The sequence below is a fragment of the Condylura cristata genome, unplaced genomic scaffold (assembly GCF_000260355.1).
Source record: "Condylura cristata isolate star-nosed mole 26May11 unplaced genomic scaffold, ConCri1.0 scaffold00013, whole genome shotgun sequence".
NCBI lineage: Eukaryota > Metazoa > Chordata > Mammalia > Eulipotyphla > Talpidae > Condylura > Condylura cristata.
The window spans coordinates 26,133,452-26,154,146 of NW_004567114.1; the positions used below are offsets into that span (position 1 = coordinate 26,133,452).

Sequence of the window (20,695 nt, forward strand, 5' to 3'; positions counted from 1 at the left end):
ACCCTCTCCTCTCCAATTACTATAAAATATATTGGTCTCAATTAAACTTGGAACAATTGTCTTTCAAATACAATAGAAATGAATTAAGCAGAAGAACCAGAATATATTATTGTATTAGTCAGGAGTCACAGACAGATACTAACTTTTTTTTTTTTTTTTTAAAGATTTATTTATTTATTCATACAGAACTGGGGTACAGGCCAGAGGCTCAGGGGCGGTGAGAGGCTTCACCAGAGACAGAGTGGGGAGCAGAACAGGCAGATCGACGAAGTACACTGCTGAGGGGAGCAGCGGGCGGGCCAGGAGAGGTCTGGCTCGCCATGTGGTCTCCTCCGGGGAAGGCAGCAGGCGGGAATCGAACTCATGCGGAAGTGGCCTCAGATTCTCAGTGCTGTGCTTTAACCCGCTGCGCCACCAGGGAGGGCCCAGATACTAACTTTTTAAAACATCCCCAGGAAATCAGATTTAAACCGGTTAAGGCAGCATGGAAAGGAAAGATTGATGAAGGAATAAGCTTACTTGCAAAGATTGTTCATGATTCTAATTCCAGAGAGGATTAAATATTTTCATGAATTGGTGAGAAAGGAATTATGCTAATCTGAGAAACTGCTTGTTTGGGAGTTAATAGAAATAAACCAAGCCATCAAGAAAACAATAATTAAAAAAAAAAACTCTTACCAATTAAAAATAAAACAACAGGAAAATTATGGTAGTTATAATTCAAAGTAGGAGCAACGAAGGAAGTCTCTTGGGGATATCCTCAAGAACTGATTGCTTCCGCTCCATTCACCGGATGAAAGAATGTCGAAAGCCTAAGGATTCAACACCCTCGGCTGCCTCACCAACTGTAAGCCTCCAAACGCTTTTCTTCTTCTCAATCCGCCGTAAAAATTACAGACGCCAGAAGAAAAAAAGTGGTAACTGCCTGGGGCGTTTGGGGGAACTTGAACCAGGATCTGGACTTGGGCACTGGGAGAAGGAGATTTCGCCAGAATCCGCGGATCTGAAGGGCTGCGGGAGAACGTTTTAGATGACCCTCAACGCCCTAGGCTGTAGATGGTGAGGAGTCCGTCGCGGATCTGGGGTTTCTCTGGGACTTTGGACCCGCGTTCACTAGCCCACACCCCGCGCTAAGCTGTGGACTACATTTCCCAGAGGACATTGCTCCCGGGATGGTGTACTTTGCACAGGGTGTGTCTGGGTAGAGACCAGGTCGTCGAGAGCATCGTTGGGGCAGCCCACTTCCCCGCGCCGCTGCATTGCTGCAGCTGCTGCCCAGCAAGATGATTGGAGTCCTTATCCTGCTTCTCCTTCTCCCCTTGCTCCTGTACATCGCTGCACCCCAAATCAGGTCTGTGGGGGGCAACATTATTATTTGCCGGGGCTCTTAAGAAAAAGGAAAATTCCGTAGGTGGATGGGGGTGGCGTGCCGGGAGTTGCGTCGGCGCGAGAAGGTCCAACGACCTGGTTTGCGAAGCTGAGGGCCCCAGGCGGCGAGAAAGAGCTGCCTTCCGGGGTACCCTGATTTATTTTTCCTGGCCACTGTTTTCGTTTAAGCGGCCATTGCCTTCAGAGAACCCCGAATGCAAGGCTACTTAAAACACTTGAAGTGTACAGCCTTAGGGGTTTCCAGACCCTAAAATGAGTCATGGTCCTCAGGACTAGTTTCTCCCTAACTTCTGCGTCTTGAACCAGCCCTGTCTAGCTTCTTGCTCCCATCTTTTGAAAAACTGAAGCCATTCAACTTTTTGCTTTCTGGAAATGCCCTCGATGAGCAGCGTGACTCGGACAGCTCCTTGCGTGCTTCTGGTTGCCGTTAGACTCATGCATTCTCTGGGCAGATATAATGGAAAGCAATGAAACTGTTTCCTCGTGAGCCCTTTGGGTCAGGAGAAGCTGAGGACTATACGCTCTGGGGCGCTGGGCTCTGGGAGGCTATGGGCCAGTGAGGATGAGGAGTGTGGTATAGGGACCATTGACGTAGCTACCCATGGCTGGCTGGACGCCACAGAGATGGGCGGCGCGTTGCACGGCCGGCCGCCTGCTGATTGGTTCTGCTAAGTCACCAGTGGTGACGGTGGTCTAGCGACTGAAGAGACACTCCTTCCCCCCAGGTGGGCAGGTGCTGTCGAAATTGTCTTCACCCTAGATCACACGTTTCTTTCTTTCCTGCCCACCTCTGCCCTCCAGTAGTATTTTTCTCTCCTCCGAACTAGCACTCCTGACGCTAGGCTCACGTGGGTGACCATCCTCAGATGAAAAGACTGTTTCTTTGTCCTTTTCCATCACAACATGCACTCGTGGACATAGAATTTCAATGAAAAGTTGAACTGAACTGAAAACACATGCCTCCATGAGTTTTGTTTGCTTATACCTCAAGGGCTATATATCCTACCTAGCTAGGTTGTGGAAGCAAGAGCTGAACTTTTTTTTTTTGAAGATTTATTAATTTATGCATACAGAACTGGGGTACAGGCCAGAGGTGCAGGGGCGGTGAGAGGATTACCAGAGACAGAGTAAAACAGCCAGATCATCAAAGTACACTGCTGAGAGGAGCAGCGGGTGGTCATAGGAGAGGTCTGCGGCGCCAAGTGGGTCACCTCTTGGCTGGGGATCAAACTCGCACTGAAGCAGCTGCTTGCAGTGCTGTGTCCTAATCCATTGTGTCAGCAGGGAGAGCCCAGCTCAACTTTCATAGTTGATTGTCTCCCATTCCTACTGGTTAAGAAAAAACTCAGGCCCTCCCTGGTGGCGCAGCGGGTTAAAGCACAGCACTAAGCTAAAGCCACTTCCTCATGAGTTCAATTCCTGCCTGCCCTGGAGGTGACCACATGGCGTGGCAGACCTCTCCTGACCCACCTGCTGCTCCCCTCAGCAGTGTATGTACTTCCTCAATCTGCCTGTTCTGCTCCCCACTCTCTCTGGTGAAGCCTCTCGCCACCCCTGGGCCTCTGGCCTGTACCCCAGTTCTGTATGCACAAATAAATAAATCATTAAAAAAGAAGAAGATAGGTTATCCTGATAGGTTATTTCTGGAGCTCAAGCTCAAGGGAGGCTTGGTCGCTGGGAGTTATTTGTTTCCTCATCAGCCTACCAGCACTAAGGAGATAGATTTAGTAGTTAGCAGTGTGTATGTGTAATTCCAACTTTGATGAAAAAAAGGTAGAAATGCTCTTTAAAAGCGCTTCTCCTGGGCTGCCCGGTGGCCTAGAGGTAAGTCTCAGCACTGGTCCCGCCAAAGCCTGAGTTTGATAACGGCCAGCAGACCTCTCCTGTCTGGGGGGGTGGGGGGGGGCGGGGAGCAAAACAGGCCCATAGACAAAATACACTGCTGAGGGGAGCAGTGGGTGGGTCAGGAGAGGTCTGCTGCTCCATGTGGGCCACCTCCTTGGCCAGGATTGAACTTGTGCTGAAGTGGCTGCCACTTGCTTTGTACTGCTGTGCTTTCTTTTTGATTGGGGGGGATTCTGTTTATTTTGTCCCAGGTTGATAATCTTTCATAATTTTAATATTTCATGCTGGATTAGCTGTTTATCAAAGTCACAGTGTGTCATTTGTGGACATATTGACATAAGTAGATCTGTTAGCTAGGCTGAGTCTTTTGATTTCATAAGCTTGTGGAAGAGGTCTCCTGTGGAGAGATCAAACAAGCCAGGTTTCTGTGTTAATCATATTTATCTAGTTTTTGTATTGCAGGGGTCAGCTCTACAGTTTGCCATTGAACAAAAGCAGAAAACTTATTTTCTTTCCCATTACCTTCCATAAACCTATAAAAGTAAAGGAGAAGGAAGGAAAACAAATCTGTCTATGAAGAGATGGGTAGTTGCAGAAATCCTATGTTGAGATAAAAAAGAATGAAGAATGGGTGGGTCTCCTCTGTTTGCAGGAAAATGCTGTCCAATGGGGTATGTACATCAACTGTCCAACTTCCTGGGAAGGTAGTTGTCATCACTGGAGCAAACACAGGTATTGGCAAAGAGACGGCCAGAGAGCTGGCTCAAAGAGGTAAGTTCATCTGCTCTTAATTCTCTTTGCTACTGCCATTTTATCCTTTACAATGACAACCATTTCATTATTTCTCCCAGTCTTGGAATTCCAGAATATTACAAGTGTCTTACTAGTTTTCTGGTCATATGTACAATGCCATACATGTAACAGACAGTGCTATTTGATTGATTGATTTTTTTTTAAGATTATTTATTTATTTATTTGTGCGTACAGAACTGGGGTATAGGCCAGAGGGGCAGTGGTGGTGAGAAGATTCACCAGAGACAGAGTGAGGAGCAGAACAGGACTGCTGACAAAGTACACTGCTGAAGGGAGCAGTGGACGTTCAGAAGAGGTCTGCTGTGGTATGTGGGTCACCTCTGGGGCAGGAAGGACCTCGCACCGAAGCGGCTGTGGCCAGCTTGCAGTACTTGCACTTTAACCCACTATACCACGAGGGAGGGCCCAATGCTATTTATATATTTCCTTTTCTAATATCTGTATCAGATACCTCTGTTGTACACTTGGAATGAAGATTCCTTTAAAAAAAAATTGGGCCTCCCTGGTGGTGCAAGCGGTTAAGTCTCAGCATTATAAAGTTATTGGCAACCATTGCAGCCTGTGTTCGATTCCGAGCCAGGGAGGTTGCCCACATGGCGCAGCAGACCTCTCCTGACCTGCCCACTGCTCCCCTCAGCAGTGTATTTCAGTCAACCCTCCTGTTCTGCTCCCACTCTGTCTCTGGTGAATCTTCTCACCACTCCCTGCACTTCTGGCCTATACCCCAGTTCTTGTATGCACAAATAAATACACCTTCATAAATAATTTTAAAATGGCATTTAAAGTCAGTATTAGGTCTATAATGCCCACTCTAAAACAGAGCTGGAGCTTCCTGGTACCCTAGAGGTTAAGTCTGAGCACTGTCACTGCCACAGCCTGAGTTTAATCCCTGGCCAGGGAGCTGACCCGCATATGGTGCAGCAGACCTCTCCTGACTTGCCTGCTGCTCCCCTTAGCAGTGTATTTCAGTAGATCCGCCTGTTCTGCTCCCCATTCTGTCTTCGTGAATCCTCTCACCTTCCATACCTCTTGCCTGTACCCACTAAGAAGCTAAAGCCACTTCTGCATGAGTTCGATTCCTGCCTGCCCTGGAGGTGACCACATGGCGTGGCAGACCTTTCCTGACCCGCCCCCTGCTCCCCTCAGCAGTGTACTTCGTCGATCTACCTGTTCTGTCTCTGGTGAAGCCTCTTGCCACCCCTGAGCCTCTGGCCTGTACCCCAGTTCTGTATGCACAAATAAATAAATCTTTAAAAAAATATATATATATATGTATATAAAAACCAGAGCTGACGATCATCTCATATCTTGGTTGACAGGTGCCCGTGTGTATTTAGCTTGCCGTGATGTACAAAAGGGAGAACTGGTGGCCAAAGAGATCCAGGTTATGACAGGGAACAAACAAGTGTTGGTGCGGAAGCTGGACTTGGCAGATACTAAATCTATTCGAGCCTTTGCTAAAGAATTTTTAGCAGGTAAGTGGGCCTCCCTGGTTGTGCAGGGGGTTAAGTCTCAGTGCTGTGAAACCATGAGCAACCACTTCAGCAGCACACGTTTGTCCCTGGTCGGGGAGCTGATTCATATGGTGCAACAGACCTCTCCTGTCTCTCCTGCTGTTCTCCTCAGCAGTGTATTTCAGTCAGTCTGCCTGTTTGGCTCACTGCTCTGTCTCTGGTGAATACACTCCCCTACCACTACCCCTGTACCTCTGGCCTACACCCCAGCTCTTGTGTGCATAAATAAATAAAATAAATCTTTTTTTAAAAAAATAAAGAATTCTTAGCAGGTAAGTGTAGATCCAGATTATTGCAGATTTTGTGATCAATATGGCAAACTTAGCTCCAAGGAAAAGATCCTTCTCCCTTTCTGATACATTAAAATAAGAGAAAAAATATATAAACTATAGGCCCTTCCGGTGGCACAGCAGGTTAGGACGTAGCACTGCAAGCTGGCCACACTCGCTTCAGTGCAAGTTTGATTCCTGGCCCTGGAGGTGGATCACATGACGTGGCAGACCTCTCCTGACCACCCACTGCTCCCCTCAGCTGTGTATTTCAGTCAATCTGCCTGCTCTGCCCCCCTCTCTGCCTTTGATGAATGCTCTCACCACCCCTGCACCTCTGGCCTGTGCCCCAGTTCTGTATGCATAAATAAATAAATCTTTAAAAAAGGCAATACAGAATGAATATGAAGGGAAAAATGAGAGAAGATCAAAGTCCTGCATCCCCATTTTAAAGTCTGAGGGTTAGGCAGATTTCTAAGGTGAAACAACTGTGGCTGGCTACCTTCACCCTCTGTCTCCTTGCAGAGGAAAAGCATCTCCACATTCTGATCAACAATGCAGGAGTGATGATGTGTCCCTATTCCAAGACAGCAGACGGTTTTGAAATGCACATAGGAGTGAACCACTTGGGTAAGAAATCTCATTTAGTGGATGGATTAATCTGCCTTTGTGGTATTAGACTTCTGGGTAATAATTGAATAACAAGTATGGTCTTGCTGGAAAAAAGGGATATTCACGATTTCACCTACTTTGTTTTTTTAAAAACATAACTGAGTGATTAATTTATTAAGACACAACATAAAATAGAGCTTTGGAATAGTGGATGAGTCTATAAACAAAGAGCTGATTTAGTTCTACTGAATTAAAAAAAAAAAGCCTGAATTATTATTCAAAAAAAACCCCAGCCTATTTAAATGCTCCCAGGGAGAACTGAAATCACTCTATTATATTTCTTCTCTTGTTCAGTTCAGTAGATGTTTTAATTGTGGCAAAAGACGTGTGACATAAAATGCGCCATTCAACTTAAGTGTAAAACACAGTAACATTCTTAAGTGTAGAACACAGTAACCTTAAATCCATTACATTGTTGTGCAACCATTGCATGTTATTTTGTTTTAACTAAATAATGTAATAGTTTATCTTGACATCATTTGGTGCATTTTTCCATCTCAGTTGTAATCCCCATGGGCTTCCCATCACCAAATCACCCGTGTGCCATCACCACAGTCCTGTGCATTTCCCTCCCCCTACTGTTTTTGATCCCATTCCCCACTCCACCCCCACAAAATGTCTCTGGTATATAGCTGTTCATTATTATTTTCTCACCTGGTCCGTTATACTCCTGCTATGAGTGAAATCATCCAGTATTTTTCCTTTTCTTTCTGGCTTATTTCATTAAGCATGATCTTTTCCAGCTCCATCCATGTTGCTGCAAAAGGCATGTGTTTATTTATTTTTTTTGTGGTTGCTGAGTAATATTCCATTGTAATATATGTGCCACATCTTTTTAATCCAGTCATCCATTTTTGGACATTTGGGCTGTTTCCATGTCTTTCCAATTGTAAATAAAGCAGCAGTAAACATGAGGGTGCAGGTGTCTGTTGAGTCAGCATTTTTGTGTCTTTTGGGTAGCTACCTAGGAGTGGGATTGCTGGGTCATATGGAAGCTCCATGTTTAGCAGTTTGAGGAACCTCCAGACAGTTTTCCATAGTGGTTGTACTAGTTTGCATTCTCATCAGCAGTGCAAGAGAGTTCCTTTTTCTCCACATCCTCGCCAACCTTTGTTGTTGCTAGTTGTTTTAAGATGTGCTATTCTCATTGGTGTGAGGTGGTATCTCATTGTGGTTTTAATTTGTATCTCCCTATTCCAAGTGATGATTTCACCTACTTTTTAACCTGTGATTCGGATTCCATTAACCTGGGCCCTCCCTGGTAGTGTGGGGTTACAGACATTTTTGAATGTACTAATAGTGTTGGGGGGCTGTGTTGCTTTCTCAGTAGTGATTCTTGTGGCCAACAAGTGGAAGCCATTGTCTCCTAAGGAATGATGTTAAGCAAAGTTGGAATAAGACCGGGCTTCCTATTCATATTCATAGAAGTATGTCTTGTGTCTTTTACTGATCCTTGTGTCCTTATTGAGTTTGGTCTATAGTTAATAATAAAAAGCTGAGACAGAAAGCCCTCTTCTCGAGTTCTCTGCCTCCCATAGTCAGGCCCTGCTCACCACTACTCTCCTCACCCCATGCTGAATTTGTTAATTCTAATTTTCTTCATAGGTCACTTCCTCCTGACCCATCTGCTCCTAGACAGATTGAAAGAATCAGCCCCATCCAGGGTAGTGAATCTGTCTTCCTTAGCACACCACATGGGAAAGATCCACTTCCATAACCTGCATGGTGAGAAGTTCTACAACTCAGGCCTGGCCTACTGTCACAGCAAGTTGGCCAATATCCTCTTTACCCAGGAGCTGGCCCGAAGGCTAAAAGGTAGGCTTACCAGAAATGAGTCACCATGGGAGTAGTTAAAACTTACAGTAACAGAAACTATTTTCTGAAACCCATCCATCCTCTAGATAGAGTCTTCTCCCAAACTAGAACTGGTAGTTTTAGTATGTGCAGCCCACCACTGAGAATTGGAAGTGATTGACAGGGACTGGGAAATTCTGACTTTGAGTTTCGAGGCTTGACTTTACTTTTCCAAGACTTCCTTGTATGTAAAATGGCACTGCTTCCCAGATTATTGTCGTAATCATTTCAGGCCTCATGAGCAAGCCAGGTTCTTAAGGAGGGAACCGAATAGTACTGGATACAACTGGGAATGTGGAACAGAGTCTCTCTAGAAGCAAAGGGTCAGATAAAAGGGCTATGTATGCTTGGGCAGGGGAGTCTGCAGTCACGAATAGATGTCTTTGGTGCTTGCTCTGAATTTTCAGTAAAGAGAAAGGAAATGTGGAATGGGCCCTTGGAGTTATTAAGGATTGAAGCAGGCAGAATTCATGCTCAAGTATTAGACATAGGATAGGATTGGACATTGGAACAGGATAATCTACAGTTGTGAGACAGGAGTGAAATTGGTGCAGTTAGCTTAGTTCATATGCCCAGTTTGTGCCCAGGTCATGGTAACCTTCATCAGCTCATAGTGCATGAGGGTAACTGGATGGTGCAAACTGTCCAGAGGGTTGGGCAGAGAGCTGGTGTGGCCTGGAGAGGGAGAGGTGGGCCCAGCTGTGAGGACTAGATCAAAACAGGAGACTTTAGTGAGGCGTCTGATGGACGTGAGGGTCAGGTGGGAAATGGCTGTGGTGCAATGAAAAGCAGCTTGGGCATGACAGGAGCCATCCATTAAGCCACTCATCAGGTAGGTGCCCACCCAGTGTCCCTGTCATTGTACCCACTGGGTTTGGGGGCGGAGTGGTAAGAAATGTACAGACGCTTCCTCACTTTGGCTTACATCCAATGGGGGAAAGAGACAATTTAGCAAGTATTTAGACAACTGTCACATGTAAAATCAGTCTAGTGGTATTTGAATAGTTTCCATTAAACAAATTCATATAACATGGAAATATATAGATTAAAGGTGAACGTCCCTTCCCCTTTCCTTCACTTCTTTTTCTCCCTCTCCTGCTTATCTCTTCTCAAGAAACCTTGGGCAACAACTTGATTCGCATCTTTGTAGTGATTTCCCTATACATTTACATACATATGTATCATATACAAGGAATTGAAATTCCAGCACCCTATCTTGGCCATCTTTCCTTGTTTCTCATAGAGATTCTCCCATATTTTGTTGGCTGCGTCATGTTTCATGGTTTTGATGTGCCTTTGTTTATTTATCCATTTTTGTTGAAAACATCTAGATTGCTGCATTCCATGTGTTATTGTTTAATTATAATTGTCATAACTGCTATAAAGGGGAAGTATAAGGATTACACTGGGGGCATGTTATCCCTCTGAGGGGCCAGGGAACACTTCTCTGAGGAAGTGAATTGCAAGCTGAGCCCTTATTGCAGGGTGATTAGAAATTAAATGAGGGGGCCCCCTGGCACAAGGGGTTAAGTCTTAGCTCTGTCAAGTTATACGCAGCCACTGCAACCTGAATTCAATCTCCAGCCAGAGAGCTCTCCTACGTGGCACAGCAGACCTCTCCTGTCTCACCTGCTGCTCCCCTCAGCAGTGTATTTTAGTCAGTATGCTTGTTATGCTCCCTACTCTGTCTCTGGTGAATCTTCTCACCCTTCCATCCTTCCAACCCCCCACACCTCTGGCCATACCCCAGTTCTTATATGCATAAATAAATAGAAATAAATCTTTTTTTTAAAAAAAAGAAATTAAATGTGTTACAGGTGTGTGTGGGTAAGACAGCTGAGAGGGCTGTGAAACATTCCAGACAGGAAGAGGAACGTGGGTCAATCTGAGAAACTGAGAAGGCGTTCATGGTTAGAGTGTACAAAGCAAGAGGAATAGAAGGCAGAGCTGACTGGTGAAATAGGTAGAGACCACAGTAATGATTTCTTGTTTATTCTAAGGACACTGAAAAACTGCAAGACACAGATGATTTCTATAATCGGGGTGAGAAATGAGACTAGGGCTGGGGTGATGGAGAAAAAGGGTTGTGTACTCTACTCAGGCTTACTCAGAATGTGAAAACTAGGGGCTGTTGACCACATCTGTATGATAAGGTGAGGAATTTTCAAGAACTGTTCCCATGTGCCTCTTTTGCTGAGAATGTAGGGAACACTTCAGGAACCTGATTTGACTTTCAAAGTGAGTTCAGTTTTGGACCTCTAAATCTGCATTATTATAGGTCCTCTAGAGTAGATGTCAAATTAAAAATAATAGTGGTCCATACTACTTGATTTGCAATTGTGAAATCCAAAACCCAGACCTGAAAATTCAATTTCTTCATAAACTTGACACCAAATTCATCCAGCAGCAAACCTTTACAAGAGAGAGGTAAATAGTAGACAGGATGTATATACATCGCATTACCTTTATGAAATCGAGAAAAAATTGGAAACACTTCTGCCTGGAAAGTTTTCAATAAAGATGGGGGACCTGAGATAACTCACTGGTGAGGTAGGTAAAGACCACTTAACATGCTCCAGATACTATTCTAAGCTCTTTTATGCATGGGAACTCATGTAATCTTTAGAACAACACTGTGAGTGCAGGTATTATGATTATCCCCATTTTACAGATAAGGAAACTGAATCACAATGTCATTAGCTTGCCCATGGTTACAAAGCTAATGAATGCTAGAGCCAGACTTGAAATTGGGCAGCCTGACTATGTATGCCCATGCCCTCAACCCTTATGATATACTCACAGTCAACAAGAGTTCACAGAAACAGCTTGGGTCATAAGTAAAAATGGGGACTCCATAAGTTATATGGAGGGAATTTTAGTGAGCCACAGATCTCCAACTTTTTAAGCTTGGGTGGGAGATGATGAACTGGTCCAGGAAACAGAGAAAGCATCCAGAAGGGTTAGAAAAAACAGAAATAGGGGATTCATGGAAGTTGATGAAAAGGTAGCTTTCAAAAGGGAATATTCAACACCACAGCTGAGAGTGGAATCCTGGCTTTGCTGCAGAGTTTTAAGTTACGCTGAGCTGGCGTCAGAAAGGGAGGTTTACATTACTGTGAGGAGCACTCAAGGTTCCACTGTGGGAAGGAAGTGAGGAGTCTGCCTGGGTCATGTCCTGTCTTCCTGTCCGGCAGGCTCCAGTGTCACGACGTATTCCGTCCACCCCGGCACAGTACACACGGAATTGATTCGGCACTCGACTTTCGTAAGGTGGATGTGGCGGCTTTTCTCTTTCTTCATCAAGACCCCTCAGCAAGGAGCTCAGACCACCCTCCACTGTGCCATAGCGGAAGGCCTGGAGGGTCTGAGTGGGAGTCATTTCAGGTATGAGTATCTGCTTTTGAAGATGAGATGTTATTGCCCAAAGGAAATCACTTGGATTTGTCTGGCCTATCATACTCTTTAGAAGTTACATTGTCCAATACAGCTTTTGTCTTTGATGTTCTAGGATTTTTACCTCTTACTAGGGAAATTTGACTCCATCACTTTTTTATGTGTGTGATAATTCTTAAGTTGATTGTATTCATACCATCTTTTACACTGATAATTATGCATTTTGGTTGATTATTCTTTCATTGTTTGTGTCAGCCCAGTTTTCTCTGTCCCTTTTTGGATTCCTGGCTTTTTATATTAAAAAGAATTTGAATCGTAATTCCCTGTTGCTTTTGGGACTGAAATCTTATCAGTGGCCTCCCTTCTTGAATAAGTAAAGACTTTGAAATCTTTATCGTATGGAATTTTTTATATACACAGAAGCAGACAAAATAGCATGTTGAATCCCTGTATTCCCATGTCCAGTTTCAACAACCTTTAACTCATAGCAAATCCTGCCTCATCCCTGTCCACTACTCCTTTCCAAACTCTTGTCCTCCCATATTATTTTGAAGCACCTTCCAGAAAGCACATGTGATAAAATTCTTAACATATTTTTTATAACAGTTTATTTATTTTTTTAATTATCACAAAAGTTTATTTTTACATCATTTTGCACATTTTTTTTTCCATTTCAATTGTAATCCCCGCGGGTTTCCCATCACCAAGTCACCCGTGTGCCATCACCATAATCTCGTGCACTTCCCTCCCCACCCCCCTTTTGATCCCATTCCCCACTCCACCCCCGCAAAATGTCTCTGGTATATGGTTGTTCATTATTTTTGTTATTTTCTCGCCTGGTCCATTATACTCCTGCTATGAGTGAAACCATCCGGTATTTTTCTTTCTCTTTCTGGCTTATCTCACTAAGCATGATCTTTCCAGCTCCATCCAAGTTGCTGCAAAAGACATGTGTTTCTCTTTTTTGGTTGCTGAGTAATATTCCATTGTATATATGTACCACATCTTTTTTATCCAGTCATCTACTTTTGGGCATTTGGGCTGTTTCCATGTCTTTCCAATTGCAAATAAAGCAGCAATAAACATGCAGGTGCAGGTATCTTTTTCAATCACTGTTTTTGTGTCTTTTGGGTAGATACCTAGGAGTGGGATTGCTGGGCCGTAGGGAAGCTCCACATTATAAATTCTTAACATATTTTTTACCAGCACTTTCAAGATTTTGTGGCGATAACCTGAAGCTTTAGAGAAGGACTGCAAATAAGATTAAAAAAACAGATAAGACGGTCAGATCAAGAAAGACCTATAATCCCAGACTGAGGGAAGAGTAGAGAAGATGTTTCAGTGAAAAAAGACAAAATCTGGTCTGGGGACCTTGTTTGATGAATGAATAAGTAACCCAAGTGAAAAGTAATGAGCTCTTAGTTTGTGTAATGATAAATATAACCAAGAGACTGGTGTAGTTAGAGAGGCCCTGAAGAGGCAGAATTTTTGCTACTTGGACTAACTGAGTGTGTGGAGGGAGAGGGTTTGGTTACCTGGTTCAAGTCAGAGTAACTGAGGGATTGATGTTTAATACTGTGAGCGCAGACATGAAAAACGTGAGCAAGGGGGGGTCCTTTGATTCCAAAGTTCCAGAGCACTGGAAAGAGACTCTGGATAACTGAAAAAAGGAATTTATTAAAATACAGAGATGGTCCTAGGTCCAAAGGGGAGATTGAAGAACCAAGCAGAGTGGCCAGAGAGCTGGCCAGGGATCTGCTGATGGAGTGAGTGAACATCCGCTCTCTAGTCTTTGTTTCATTGCTTGCCCTCCACTGTAGTGACGAAGCACTATATTCTCTCCTTTAATTCTATGTCTCCCTTAATTCTAACTCCTTACCCTTTTTAGGCTACTTTTTAGGCCAGGAGAGGACAAGCTCTTAATTAATGAGCTCTTCAAATATATCCAAGTAGAAGAGGTAATTTTGCATAAAGAAATAAGGTTGCTAGTGCCAAAAGATTATGAAGTGGATATTCAGTCAAAGAGTACAATTGCCTACCACATAATAAACTAGCTCTGTACATATTAAGAGTTTGCCACAAGATGTGTAAATAGAAATACTTGGAGATGAGCCTTCCCTGGTGGTGCGATAGGTTAAAGTGTGCAGTGCAGGCAAGCTGTAGCCACTTCAGTGCAAGTTTGATCCTGAGGCCTGGAGCTGACCCAAATGGCGCAGCAGACCTCTCCTGTCTCACTCTCTGCTCCCTTAAGCAGTGTACTTAGTTGATCTGCCTGTTCTGCTCCCCACTTTGTCTCTGGTGGCAGAGAGGTACTGTCCCTGAGACCTTTGTCTCTGGTGGCAGAGAGGTACTGTCCCTGCCCCAGTGTCTCTGGCCTGCAGCCCCAGTTCTGTATGCATAAATGGATAAATGTTTTTAAAAAATAAAAAGAAATGCTTGGAGATGATTGGAATTGTGGGTCTGAAGTATAAGAATATAGTGCAGTGTGGACCCTACCTGGTGGCACAGCAGATTAAAGTGCAGCACTATGAAGCGGTGTGCAGTCACTGACGCATGAGTTCGATTCATGGCCAGGGAGGTCACGTAACCCACATGGCGCAGCTGACCTCTCGTGACCCGCCTGCTGCTCTCCTCTGTAGTGTATTTCAATGGATCTGCCTGTTCTGCTCCTTACTGTCTCTGGTGAATCCTCTCACACACATCCCCCCACACCTCTGGCCTGTACCCCAGTTCTCGTAGGCATAAATAAATCTTTAAAAATGAAAAAAGACTATAATACAGTGTATATAGTTTTGTACACTGCAATAATTTTCCAAGAGTGACTAGATTTTTCTTCCCTACAGATTTTAAGAAAAGAAATAACCCTTGTTCTTGATTTTGATTGAGTGATTTAAAGAAAGTCATTGTCAGAGCTTTTCCAGTGCCCTGGATTCTTAATTTTAAGCATTTTGAAGCCATTTAGACCATTGTCAAAAACACACATAAAAGTCTGTCTTGATTGAAATCTTTAGGCTCTTTGCCTGACTGTTCTGCCTCAACCCACTGATCTACTTTTTGTTTCTATAGATTTGCTTATACCAGATATTTCATACAAATGGTGTCATGTAATATGTGGTCCTTTGTGACTAACTTCTTCAGTTAGTATAGTAAGTTCACGGTTATACTGTTATTGATAAATAATGTTTGTGGAGCTACCAGATTTTATCTCTTTCTGAGTTGATGAACATTTGGGTTATTTCCATTTTTTTTATTTGAATAATGCTGCTATGAACATAGATGTACAAGTTTTTGTATAGACATTTCTCTTGGGTATATACTCATGTTCACTGGAAGAGTTCATATGTGAATTCTTTTTAACTTTTCAAAAAATACGAGACTGTTTTCCAGGGCGGCTGTACCATTTTGTATTGCCACTAGGAGCACGTTGAGAGTTCCAGTTTGTCTTTGCTCTGTGTTCACTGTGTTTATTTTAGCCAACACAGTGAGAATGAAGTAGTATCTTAACATGATTTTTTAGCTGCATTTTTCTGCATCTTTTTTGTGTGTTCATTGTCTATTGTATATCTCTGTTGGAAAAACATCTATTCAGATGCTTTGCCTGTTTTAAATTGGATTATTGGTTTTTATTGTCAAGTTATAACAGTTCTTTGGATAACTTAGATACAAGCCTTTTATCAGATATATGATTTATATATATTTTCTTGAATTCTGTGGTTTATGTTTTCACTTTTCTTCATAGAGTCCTGTGGGGTACAAACATTTTAAATTTTGACAAGGTCTAATTTAATCTATCTTTGCTTGGTCACTTTTGCTTTCAGTGTTATAACTAAGAAACCATTGTTTAAATGAAGGTCATGAAGATTTACAATTATGTTTATTAGGTTTAGCATTACATTTGCTAAATGCTAGATGTAATAGCATTTCTTTTAGGTCTGTGGCCCATTTTGATACATTGATCCTCTATCCTTGAGATAGAGGATCAATTTAATTTTTTTTGCATGTGCATACCACCGGTCCAGCACCATTAATTGAAGAGATTATTTTTTTTTCCTATTGATTTGTCTTTGTAACTGTATTAGTCTGCCTTGGGCTGCTATAGACTGGTGGCTTAAGCAACAGAAATTTATTTTCTCACAGTTCTGGAGACTGGAAGTTCAAGGTGAAGTGCCAGTTGGGTTGACATCTACTTAGGCCTCTTTCCTGGCTTGTGCAAGGCCTCCTTTTTATTGCATCCTAACTTGGCTTATCCTCTGTAGTTGTACCTTCCTGGTATCCCCTTTTTTTTATAAGAGAATTAGTCCTATTGGGCTAGGGACTTACCTTATGACTTTTAATTTAAAGATTGATTTATTTATGCATACAGAACTGGGATATAGGCCAGAGGTGCAGGAATAGTGAGAGGATTCACCAGAGGCAAAGCTGGGAGCAGAATAGTCAGATCAATGAAGTACACTGCTGAGGAGAGCAGTGGGCGGGTCAGGAGAGGTGTGCCACACCATGTGGGTCAGCTCCCTGGTGGGGGATCAAACTGGCGCAGAAGTGGCTATGGCAGGCTTCACAGAGATGCGCTTTAACCCACTGCACCACCAGGGAGGGCCCTCCTAAGACTTTTAACCTTCCTAAATGCCATATCTCCAAATATACTTTGGAATTAGGGATTCCACATGTGGATTTGGAGGGGCATGATACAGTCCATAAGAATCCACAGTAGAAGTTTTTATTAAAAATCAACCCATAAGTTGATAAGTAAGGTTTTACCTAGGCACTTTTAATTCTGTTCCATTCATCTTATGCCAGGATCACACTTGATTTCTGGGGCTTTGTAGGAAGTTTTGAAATTGATCTACTTACCAAATCCCGTTTAACCAAAATCCCACTGAAAATAACAGTACTGTGCTGATATTATAATTACATTTAAGTAGCTTTTACTGAAGTATTGGAATAAATTTTATACTTAAAAACCTTATAACTTACAAGACAGTTTCATGGCCATTGTAACATTTGCTCTTTACCATAACCTTACAAAGAAAATAGGCACAGTGTAGTAGAGGCTATAAAGGCTTACAGAGGACCTGCCATTTCTAGAAAGCTATACAGAGCCTTTTGGTTCTCAGTGATGGTCTTTTCATTTAGAAATGGCAGGTTGGGGGCCCTCACTGGTGGCGCAACGCGTTAAAGTTCAGCGCTACGAAGCTAGCTGCAGCTGCTTCAGCACTGAATTCGATCTCTGGCCAGAGAGGTGACCCACATGGTGCAGCAGAACTCTCCTGTCTTGCCCTTAGTGTACTCTGTCAACCTGCCTGTTCTGCTCTCTACTCTGACGCTGGTGAATCCTCTCGATGCCCCTGCACTTCTGGCCTGTACCCCAGTTTCGTATGCATAAGTAAATAAATCTTTAAAAAAAATAAATATGGCAGGTTTTGCTGATGAGTTGCCTTGAAAGTACTGTATTTGTTTTGTTTTGTTTTTTAAAGATTTATTTTTTGCATACAGAACTGGGGTACAGGCCAGAGACTCAGGGGCGGCAAGAGACTTCGCCAGAGACAGAGTGGGGAGTAGAACAAGCAGATCAATGAAGTACACTGCCTAGGGGAGCAGTGGGCGGTCTGCTTCGCCATGTGGTCACCTCCAGGCCGGCCAGCGGGAATTGAACTCATGCGGAAGTGGCTTTAGCTTCCTGGTGCTGTGCGCTGGCCACCAGGGAGGGCCGAAAGTACTGTATTTGTAAGGCTTCTTATCTAACGGCAAGTTCACATTGTTTAAAAAACATCTGGAGACATGATTGATAACAAATTCCTGAGAACTGGTACTTGTAATAAGGTCCCAGTTGCTGCGTGTACTACATGCAGAAAATACAAGAATAAATAAGAGAATTATCCTTGAAATAATGTTCATTTTTGTGTACAGTTAGGATTAGGATTACAGCAATGAAGAGAATGTACGTGAAAAATTTGTACATGTACAAATGTAGGTAAATGTACAAAAGTGGGTACATGCTAGCTGTACCTACTTTTGTTGTTTATGAACCTGGCCTTACTTGTTATTCAAGTTTAAAATATAACTGCAGGTAGTCCAGAAATAATGAGTATTATTTAACACTTCAAGCATCTGTGACCAATGTAAATGGTCACAGCTAGATGTCAGCTAGATGATGTTGTAGAATGTGCTTCAGATGTTTATTTGAACAATGGAATATACACAGGTGTTGGGCAGGTGCTGTTATTACATTTACACATGTGATACAAAAGGGAATAGAAAGAATAAATGGTATGCATTATGTATTAACAAAACATTCTGATAAGAGGTATATTCAGTGAGATGTAAACGGTAATTACATGTCTCTGGGATAAAGCTTAGAGAATGAAGAAATTGGACAAACATTGGCTCTATGGATTGCCGAGAAGATTGTTTTTCTGTCATATTCCTTATGCCAGGCAAAGAACATTCTCTATTTTGAGCCTTGTACTTGAAGCTTCTCTCTTTTTTCTTGCAGTGACTGCTGTTTGGCCAGGGTCTCTGCCCAGGGTCGAAATGAGACAATCGCCAGGCGGCTATGGGATGTCAGCTGTGACCTGGTGGGCATCCCTGCCCATTGACAGGTGGTGGTAGTTGGACCCAAGAGAAGCCTGCAGCAGACTACTACCTTGCCAAAGTGATCTTTCTTCAGGATGGTTAAAAACTTGAGCACAAAGAGAGTAGACCTTCCACCCTTGCCTGTGACATCTGATAAAAGCCCAGTTCACTGCCAAATTCATGTAAATGCCTTGCATTTGTCCAGATTTACTTTGCTCTTGTTACAGCCAGAATTAATTGAGAAACCTTAAGACCCTAATATGACCTGCAAGCTCTATTTTCCCTTTGAAACCTACTCTCTAGAAGAATCTAAGTTAAAGCAGGGTTCATTTATGATAATTTGGGCTAGTTTCTGCTTTCATAAATCACAGAACCAACCAACCAACTTTCAAGAGGGCCAGTCACACTGCAGCCTCATCTGAACTCCAGGAGTCACAGTGTGTGGCTTCAGAGCAGGGCTCACCATTACTCTTAAGAATGCCATCAGCTGAATTCTTCAGGGAACTCTTACCTGCATGTGGATTGTGATGTGGCTTTGCCTCTGACAACCCAAAGCCACTACTATTAAGATACTTGTCTAGATCATGGAAGAACTTCCTTTTCTAAGAAGTTTGTTTGGTTTGGGGAAAAGGAGAAATAAGCTATGATTTAAATGATCATTTTCTGCTGTTTCTGAGACCAGCAATATAATAGAGAAAGGAGTAGCTTGGGAAAACAGTTATTTAACCCCAGGCCCATGGAAGCCTCCTTTCTGTGCCTTAGTTTCCTTTTGAAAAACCAGAAGACAGGAAAGGCTACTTGGTGATTATCACTGACTGTTCTCATGTATTTATGCAGTTGGGAATATGTTCATAAAATTCAAAATGTTCACAAAGCAACAGTTTTAAACAGGTATGTGATCAGAGGTGGAATCATCCAGTCTTGGATATAAGTGTAGAGCTGTAAAAAGAAGCAGATTTTGTATGCACATGTTAGTGACTACTCGTCAAGAGGTATGGATAGCAGTGAAGAAGTCCAAACAAGAAAGGAATACTGGGAGGTAATGCATGCAGAGAGGAAATTAGTTAATGACTTAACAAATGAAAAGATGGTACTATCCAGCTCTAGAAGAAATGAGGGTGAGCACCTGAGTTAACAAGACTGATAAGACGATAATCTTAACCAGTATCTATCTACCAAAGGGGAGGGGGGCTGGGTAAGAGGAAAACTGAAAACAAAGCAACCCCAATTTTTTGTTTTCAAAAATGATCCTAAGGATGCTATTGATAATTTGTCAATTTAGTAATCTTTCAAGATATTTCCTTACATTAAGAATATGTCAAAAAAAAAAAAGAATATGCCTATTTCCTAAAAGCCTACCTTTAATCTGGAGAGCTTTTATCAGAATACTGTCAAAGGAAGTCTAAGGAATTGGTCATTCCCTCATTACTTGTTTGGAGTATGCTATTTTAATTAGGGTTTATAGTTGTAGAATCATATTACTTTGGTAGGGATAAGAGCTTATAGGATCACAGTCTTCTCATAAATGTAAATAACCTTTTGTTGAACTTATTTTGAGCATTTAACTTTATATTTAGAAAATGTCATTTTCTGGAAATAGTGAAAAATCTTTGATAATAATGTAGTAAAATAATATTTTACTTAATATATATTAAACTGTCAATGACAAAAGTTCCTTGTTTTTATTTACCAGAATAAAAAAACTGTAAGAACTAAGATAAAATCAACAGAAGAAAAGAATAAAGTGAAAATTTATAGTAAAAAAAAAAGGGAACTCTTTATTATTGTTGTTGTGTATTTATCATTCTAAGGATAAACTGCCCCAAAGACTAGCCACAGCAGTCTCAATTCAAATGCCATTAACTTCATTTGTGTGATAATTTGATTATTTGATCACCCATTTCTACTTTTACGACACTACTCAAAGATTACTTTTCCCATTTTTTCCTAATCACCCCAAACTATTCATCATGTCTCCTTTTTGTTCCTGCCCCTTCTATTAACACAATGCTATGAGACTGCCACTAACAATCTCAGACTTGGCTATTTCTATGTTCAAATAAAATTAGTCTAAAAAAGTTTGTTCAATCAATGGTCACTGAGCTCAGGCTAATAAAAATATGGTCTAGGAGATACAAATCACCATCTGAACCCCCCCCCTCCCGCCCCTGCTAAAGCCCCTGCAGTGTTCATATACTTTGTGTGGGCAATTAAGTATTGGGCTGCCAAGTAAACATTCCAAAACAGACTCCAGAGACAAACGGTGAAAATAGGTACATTCCACCCTAGACCATCAAAATCCATAGAGTTGCAAAGAAAAACTTGAGATAGGTAACACATTACACTTAGTGGAAAAGAGACCTGATCAAGCCA

At 42.4% G+C, this 20,695-nt stretch overlaps 1 protein-coding gene across 1 annotated transcript; it reads left to right on the plus strand.

Moving 5' to 3' along the window:
* Window positions 1–834: 834 nt before the first annotated feature.
* RDH11 (retinol dehydrogenase 11 (all-trans/9-cis/11-cis)) lies at window positions 835–20,331 on the plus strand. The gene is made up of 7 exons (XM_004682078.2): window positions 835–1,351; window positions 3,887–4,005; window positions 5,367–5,522; window positions 6,356–6,460; window positions 8,108–8,317; window positions 11,551–11,740; window positions 18,243–20,331. The coding sequence occupies exons 1-7, from the start codon at window positions 1,284–1,286 to the stop codon at window positions 18,343–18,345; spliced, it is 951 nt and encodes a 316-aa protein (XP_004682135.1). The 5' UTR covers window positions 835–1,283; the 3' UTR covers window positions 18,346–20,331.
* Window positions 20,332–20,695: the final 364 nt, after the last annotated feature.

What these genes read in the sequence shown, in the direction of transcription:
- RDH11 (XM_004682078.2), top strand. Translation starts at nt 1,284, where the DNA reads ATGATTGGAGTCCTTATCCTGCTTCTCCTTCTCCCCTTGCTCCTGTAC. An exon ending in TGCTAAAGAATTTTTAGCAG is followed by an intron (nt 5,523 to 6,355) that starts GTAAGTGGGCCT and finishes GTCTCCTTGCAG; the next exon opens with AGGAAAAGCATCTCCACATT. An exon ending in CATAGGAGTGAACCACTTGG is followed by an intron (nt 6,461 to 8,107) that starts GTAAGAAATCTC and finishes TTTTCTTCATAG; the next exon opens with GTCACTTCCTCCTGACCCAT.